We start from the raw sequence: 8,125 nt of genomic DNA on the forward strand, positions 1-8,125 counted from the left end.
TCTTGATCCCTGTCTCCTGTACAATGTCACGAACCTCAACCACAGTTCATCAGGCACTCTATCAGATCTAGGCCCTTAAATCTATTTCTCACTTCCACTGTATAATCATAAGGAATTTGATTTAGGTCACACCTGAATGGTCTAGTAGTTTTCCCCACTTTCTTCAATTTAAGTCTGAATTAGGCAATAAGGAGTTCACGATATGAGCCACAGTCAGCTCCCGGTCTTGTTTTTGTTGACTGTATAGAGCTTCTCCATCTTTGGCTGCAAAGAATATAATCAATCTGATTTCGGTGTTGACCATCTGGTGATGTCCATGGGTGGAGTCTTCTCTTTATTGTTGGAAGAGGGTGTTTGCTATGACCAGTATGTTCTCTCAGCAAAACTCTATTAGCCGTTGCCCTGCTTCATTCTATACTCCAAGGCCAAATTTGCCTGTTACTCCATGTGTTTCTTGACTTTCTACTTTTGCATTCCAGTCCCCTAGAATGAAAAGGACATCTTTTTTGGGTGTTAGTTCTAGAAGGTCTTGTAGGTCTTCATAGAACTGTTCAACTTCTTCAGCATTACTGGTTGGGGCATAGACTTGGATTACTGTGATACTGAATTGTTTGCCTTGGAAACGAACACAGATCATTCTGTCATTTTTGAGACTGCATCCAAGTACTGCATTTCGGACTCTTTTGTTGACCATCATGGCTACTCCATTTCTTCTAAGGGATTCTTGCCCACAGCAGTAGACATAATGGTCATCTGAGTTAAATTCACCCATTCCAGTCCATTTTAGTTCACTGATTCCTAGAATGTCGACATTCACTCTTGCTGTCTCCTGTTTGACCACTTCCAATTTGCCTTGATTCATGGACCTAACATTCCAGGTTCCTATACAATATTGCTCTTTACAGCATTGGACCTTGCTTCTATCGGACCTTGCTTCTATGTTCAATAAAGGACAGAGATAGTATGGACCTAACAGAAGCAGAAGATATTAAGAACAGGTGGCAAGAATACACAGAAGAACTGTACAAAAAAGAGCTTCACGACCCAGATAATCACGATGGGTGTCTCACCTAGAGCCAGACATCCTAGAATGTGAAGTCAAGTGGGCCTTAGAAAGCATCACTACAAACAAAGCTAGGAGAGGTGATGGAATTCCAGCTGAGCTATTTCGAATCCTAAAACACGATGCTGTGAAAGTGCTGCACTCAATATGTCAGCAAATTTGAAAAAGTCAACAGTGGCCACAGAACTGGAAAAGGTCAGTTTTCATTCCAATCCCAAAGAAAGGCAATGCCAAAGAATGTTCCAGCTACCGCACAATTGCACTCATCTCACACACTAGTAAAGTAATGCTCAAAATTCTCCAAGCCAGGCTTCAGCAATACGTGAACCGTGAAATTCCAGATGTTCAAGCTGGTTTTAGAAGAGGCAGAGGAACCAGAGATCAAATTGCCAGCATCCGTTGGATCATGGAAAAAGCAAGAGAGTTCCAGAAAAACATCTATTTCTGCTTTATTGACTATGCCAAAGCCTTTGACTGTGTGGATCACAACAAATTGTAGAAAATTCTGAAAGAGATGGGAATACCAGACCACCTGACCTGCCTCTTGAGAAACCTGTATGCAGGTCAGGAAGCAACAGTTAGAACTGGACATGGAACAACAGACTGGTTCCAAATAGGAAAAGGAGTATGTCAAGGCTGTATATTGTCACCCTGCTTATTTAACTTATATGCAGAGTACATCATGAGAAAAGCTGGGCTGGAGGAAGCACAAGCTGGAATCAAGATTGTTGGGAGAAATATCAATAACCTCAGATATGCAGATGACAACCACCCTTATGGCAGAAAGTGAAGAACTAAAGAGCCTCTTGATGCAACTGAAAGAGGAGAGTGAAAAAGTTGGCTTAAAGCTCAATATTCTGAAAACGAAGATGGCATCTGATCCCATCAATTCATGGCAAATAGATGGGGAAACAGTGGCTGACTTTATTTTGGGGGGCTCCAAAATCACTGCAGATGGTGATTGCAGCCATGAAATTAAAAGACACTTACTCCTTGGCAGGAAAATTATGAGCAACCTGGAAAGCATATTAAAAAGCAGAGACATTATTTGTCAACAAATATCCATCTAGTCAAGGCTATGGTTTTTCCAGCAGTCATGTATGGATGTGAGAGTTGGACTATAAAGAAAGCTGAGCACCAATGAATTGATGCTTTTGAACTGTGCTGTTGGAGAAGACTATTGGGAGTTCCTTGGACTGCAAGGAGATCCAACCAATCCATCCTAAAGGAGACCTGTCCTGGGTGTTCTTTGGAAGGACTGATGCTAAAGCTGAAACTCCAGTACTTTGGCCACCTCATGTAAAGAGTTGACTCATTGGAAAAGACTCTGATGCTGGGAGGGATTGGGGGCAGGAGGAGAAGGGGACAACAGAGGATGAGATGGCTGGATGGCATCACCGACTCGATGCACATGAGTTTGGGTGAACTCCGGGAGTTGGTGACGGACAGGGAGGCCTGGCGTGCTGCAGTTCATGGGGTCGCAAAGAGTTGGACACGACTGAGCGACTGAACTAACTAACTAACTAACTAACGAGAGCAGGAGGGAATTAAGACATTAATCAAATCAGAAAGGCAGCAGAATTGGCAACAATAACAAAACTCTAAGAGGATTAGTTAAAAAAAAATAGAGTCACACATTAATATTATAAAAGAAAAAAATAAAACCAACGATAGAAAGGTGTTTTTGTTTTGTTATGCCTTAATTACAAGGATATCACATATAACTCTATGCCAAGAAGTTTTAAAATCTCCATTAAAAAGGTGACCCACCTGCCCAGGGACACATCTGATTCCAGTGTGGAACTTCAAGGCTGGCAAATTCCTCCCTCATCCCTTAAACTCCTCCCAAGTGGGTGGCCCCTCCCAGAGGACAGGGGCCATCACAGGTACTCCTGCTTCCCCTGGTCCACCGGCTTGCAGCAGCTGCAATCGGGCCAGGTGTGCACATTCAGTAAGTCAGTTTGCAGGCAGGGGATGGAGGCTCACCTTGTTGGCACAGCTGAAGCCCAACCCCAGCTCGGCCAGGACCTTCAGCACGCCCGGGCTGCTGTTGCACTTGACAGCGTAAAAGGATCGGACTCGAGGCAGGCACTTCAGAAAGCAGAAGTGCTTCCTCACCACGGCACCCAGGTCGGCCACGAACAAGGCAGCGACCTCTTCCTGTACAAGAAGAGGGGTGAAGACGAGACCCCACTCAGCTCCCTGCTAGTGCATGCCACCCACGTTCCCCCCAAGTACCCTGCTCTAAAATTCTCTGGGGCTCCCCAAGAGGTTCTGTGATCCAGCTCCAGTCCCTCCCCTCATGGCAGCTCAAACTCCAGCTCTGCCTTCCATCATTTCCCACCTCCCACCCTTTATTGTCACCACGCCTCCATGTAGAATACCCTGCCCCCATAGGAGTCTGGCAAATTCTTAATCTACCTTCAAGTTTCAGCTGAAATGCCACCTGCCCCCAAACCAATAAGGCAATTCTGCCTTTAATGCTCGCACTGCATTTTGCATATGGTGCCAAAGTATCAGAACTGGGTATATACACGTCGGTCTCCTCCAGATCAATTCCTTGAAGACCAAAGCTATGGCCTTCAGCCACTGGCTTTCCTGCTGAGGAGCTCAATGAAGCCTTGAGGTAGTCCCAATGTAGAACTGCAGCCCAAACCTGTGGATAACTGTCTGCTGACGGCTGGATGTGTATGAGGCCATGGGTGAGGCCACATTATTTAAACTTTTCCTGTGCCTCAGTTTCCCTTTTATGTGACACCTTTTTACTGATGCCCACTTGGCATCTGATCAAGCATATTTATGCAAGTATGCTAAATAAGGTACAAAGATGAACAGACAAGGCTCTAGCCGTAAAGGGGCTTGGGTCTGGACAAGAACTAACCCTGCAAGCAATTACAAGCCCATTCAGGAAATGCTAAGCAGGAGTTTCTACAAAATGCGGAGGGAGAAGTACAAAACCTGCCTGGGGCAATCAGGAAGAGGTGACAGATGAGTGATAAGCAAAGAGGAGAAACAGGTATTGGAGAAGGAAATGGCAACCTACTCCAGTGTTCTTGCCTGGAGAATCCCAGGGATGGGGGAGCCTCGTGGTCTTCCGTCTATGGGGTCGCACAGAGTCGGACACGACTAAAGCGACATAGCAGTAGCAGCAGAAACAGGTAAGAGGCAGAGAGGCTGGGAGAAGGGTGTTCCATGCATAAGGAACAGTCTGGACAACAGAATGATAATGGAGCACATGGAATCACTGGGGAACATGAGCAGAGTAGTTCAGTTCAGATGGAGCACGATACATACCCGGGGAAAAGCCAGAAATGGGGCTATGAAGGCAGAGGGGTTCTGACTTGGATCCTGTAGGCACTGGGAAACTGCCAAAGAATTTAGATTTTGAGCAGGGCTGTGATAAGTTGGAGGGGGTGGGATGAGGCAGGGAAAAGTTTAGGAGGGTTATCGAGAGATGAGGCCTAAACTCCAAAGTGAGGTTCCAGAAGAGCACGTGTGTGCGTGCTAAGTCCCTTCAGTTGCAGCTGACTCCTGCGACCCTATGGACTGTAGCCCGCCAGACTTCTCTGTCCATGGGGATTCTCCAGGTAAGAATACTGGAGTGGGTTGCCATGACCTCCTCCAGGGGATCTTCCTGACCCAGGGATTTAACCCTTGTCTCTTATGTCTCCTGCACACTGAAGGATAATTTAAGGAGGCTGAATTTACAGAACTTGGTGGTGTCCAGGTGTAGGAGAGAAAGTGAGGATTCCCAGGTTTCTGACTTAGATGGCTGTGTAGATGATGGTAGTGTTGTTCATGAAAGTGGAGGACACAGGAGGGGCAGGACTGGGGCAAGGACCAGGAATTTGCAGATAAAATTAGCCCCTCTCTTGCAAACAGCAAGGACTGAATATCAAACGAGTGAAAAGAAGCAGATGAGGGCCCTCGGGGGCAGCCGAGCCTGCTATGAGAATAGAGGTCCCGCCCCCACCCCCAGACCCTCACCGCGGTGGCCTGTGAGGCCCCCAGAGTGAGCTCCTCCAGCAGGTCTCGGGTGCTGAAGCCCTCCTCCACCATCACAAAGTCCGTTTCTCTCAGGTAGCCAGCCATGCCGAGGGGGAGGACCCAATGGGCTGGATGGTGTTGCCGCTGCCTCCGGCCGCCTTAGAAAGTATGCAATACACTGCGGGAGGAGAGTGAGGGACGGCTGGGGCACTGGCCTCAGCTGCGCCCCGCCCCTCCCCAAGCCAGGGCACCCAGTTCTGTCACACCCTGCCCCCAGCACAAGCCTGGGGGACTTAGGCTCACTGGGGAAAGTGAGGACGATCAGGACTTCTGGCCTGGGACTGGGTATTATATGCCTAGGTGTCATTGCCTCTCCGAGCCTCAGTTTCCCCATCTGTAAAATGGATGAACTGCTTTGGCGATCCTTTCCAGTTCTGAAATTAGGGTTTTGGTTAAAAGGGAAAGAATGAGAGGGAAAGGGCAGGACAACCGGGGGGAGAAGTTTCCAGGTGCGCCGCCTATCAGGACCACGCCCACTTAAAGGGGCTGCAGGTGGCCCCACCAAGGAGTCTCAGCTCTCTGACCCTGGATATGGCCGACCCTCTCTCAGAGCCTAGTTTCACCGTTTGTAAAGTCGGGGGCGGGCTGGTCCTGACGTGCTAGGATTCTAAGCATGCATAGGAGCGTCACATGTGGGTGGGGCCGCGGACTGAGGTTCTGTCCTGGTGAGCCCTCCTGAGTGCAGAGCCGAGGTCCCGCCCCCACAAAACCCCCTTACCAAGCCCCGTGCTCCTTCGCGGGGGCCAGAGCCAGGCGCGCTGCTAGAGGGGGTCGCCGGTGACCTCGAAACCTGTGCAACACCCCGAGGAGTGGCAGTTGCGGAGCCGAGGCCCCTGCTGAGAGAAGGCAAGAGTAGCCAGGGAGCAGGTCAGCATCGGAGCCGAGAGCGCCCGCTCCCGAGGATCCCCGAGGGTCTCCCAGCACTCGCCTTAAAACGCATTTACACGGCTTCGGCCCATAGGTCTCCCCAGCGAGTGAATCGGATCCTCGGCGCCTCCGCTCGCTCGCTCCCCCCGGCTCGGGCCCCGCGGCCTGCGCCCCGCCCGCCCAGCTTCCACCGACCCCCCGCCCACGCCCCGCCTTCCACCCGCCACCCACTTATATAAGCCCCGCCCAGACCCCACCCCTGGCACACAAGCCCCGCCTCCACTCGGCGGTCCCCTCCGTAGCCCTGGCAACGGGGTGCCGCCGTCCCATTGGTCGATTCCGACATAAAGCCTTCAACTCTGCTAGTCAGTTTCGCAAACCTGAGCCTCAGTCCCACGGAGACCCCTCCGCGACTCCCCTACGCTGGTAAATCTGTACTGCAGGACCACCAGCTCAGAATCCTGAGCGTCTACGCCATGGGACCCTTAGCTCCTGGATCTTGGGTCTTAGAGAATGGGCAGAAAGCCAGATTTACTCTTCGCTCTGAGAAGCATTTTCTGACGATGCCTCTCTTCTCTGATCTGGTGAACTGCCCACTCGTCCCTGGAAGCCCAGGCCAAATGTCATCTGCTTGTATTACTTTTCTCATCAAGTCCTTTTCATTTGTCTCTTCCAGCATCCTCCAATTCAAAACCCAGATGAAACGTCTTCAACGATGCTTCTTGTCATTTTCCCAGCTCAGGGCAATCCCTCCCTTCATCCCATCTGAATCGGGCAAACTCCTACTCACTTCTCAAGTAAAATGTGTCCCTCTCTCCAAATAGCGTTCTCTGACTTTCTCAAAAGAGTTTCTTCTTTTATATCTAATGAACTCCTGCTCCTGCGCATCCATCAAATTCCAGTATGTCACCTCCCCCATTGAGCCTACCAAGACTTTCCTAGCTTGGAGAAACAACGGAATTCACAGCACTTACCTCTGGGTGGACTCCTTCCTTTTTCCGCCTTTGTTTCCTCATCTCATAGCATGAGATTCCTGTTGTTGTTTTACACTGCTTGTTTGGTTACACTGCCCGGTTGGTTTGAGAGCTCCCAGAGCAGGAACTGAGTGCCTGCCTCCTCAGAGTGCCCAGAACCTGGCATAAACAAGAGTGCTGAGGAAGATTCAATATCTCTGCTATTCAAAATCGAACTGAAACGTTCATCTGAAACTGTAATTGTACTAGAACAGCCAAGACATTCTTGAAAAAAGAAGAGGATGTCTTCTACAAGATAGCAAAGTATTTTATAAAGGAAATGGCAACCCACTCCAGTATTCTTGCCTGGAGAATCCCATGGACAGAGGAGCTTGTTGGGCTACAGTCTACGGGGTCACAAAGAGTCGGACACGACTGAGCGACTTTACACACACACATGGTCTTTAAAGCAGCATGGTGCTGGTGCAGGAAAAGGCAGTGGTAGAACAGAATAGAGTTTAGAACAGTCTTGTGCATGTTGGAGAATTTGGTACACAGTGAAGGCAGCATGTCAAATCAGTGTGGCCAAAGAGCTTTTGGTATAACGTATGTGCTCACATCCCGTTGTCAGGCTATAGGCTTCTTGAAAGTCAGAGGCACTTCTTTTTTTATATACATGAACTTGTTTTGTATTGGGATATATTCAGTTAACAAACAATGTTGTGATAATTTCAGGTGAATAGTACAGGGACTCAGCCTTACCTATACACGTATCCATTCTCAACCAAACTCCCTTCCCATCCAGGCTGCCACATAATATTGAGCAAGGGTTCCATGTGCTACACAGTAGGTCCTTGTTGGTTATCCATTTTAAACATAGCAATTTGTACATGTCCATTCCACACACTCTAACTACCCCTTCCCCATTTTTTTCACCCTGGCAACCATAAATTCATTCTCTAAGTCTGTGAGTCTCTGTTTTATAACTAAGTTCATTTATATCATTTCTTTTCAGATTCCACATACAAGGGATGTCATTTGACATTTCTCCTTCTCTGATTTACTTCACTCAGTATAACAATCTCTCAGTCCATACATGTTGCTGCAAATGGTATTATTTCATTCTTTTTAATGGTTGAGTAATACTCTATTGTATACATCTTCTTTATTCCTCCATCAGTGGACTTTTAGGTTG

At 48.4% G+C, this 8,125-nt stretch overlaps 1 protein-coding gene across 2 annotated transcripts in view; it reads right to left on the reverse strand.

Annotated features, from left to right (window-relative positions):
• The window catches only part of AZIN2 (antizyme inhibitor 2), a 44,576-nt gene extending 39,421 nt beyond the window's left edge, over nt 1-5,155 (reverse strand). The window contains exons 1-2 of one of the 2 annotated variants that reach the window (XM_068968916.1): nt 5,051-5,155; nt 3,050-3,223 (exon numbers count right to left, since the gene is read on the reverse strand). In XM_068968916.1, coding sequence (XP_068825017.1) covers nt 3,050-3,223; nt 5,051-5,155 — 279 coding nt within the window. The remainder of the gene's footprint in view (nt 1-3,049; nt 3,224-5,050) is intronic. The other variant, XM_068968917.1, reaches the window with a different exon arrangement.
• Between the last annotated feature and the right edge of the window lie 2,970 nt (nt 5,156-8,125).

This window comes from Capricornis sumatraensis, chromosome 3 (assembly GCF_032405125.1).
Source record: "Capricornis sumatraensis isolate serow.1 chromosome 3, serow.2, whole genome shotgun sequence".
NCBI lineage: Eukaryota > Metazoa > Chordata > Mammalia > Artiodactyla > Bovidae > Capricornis > Capricornis sumatraensis.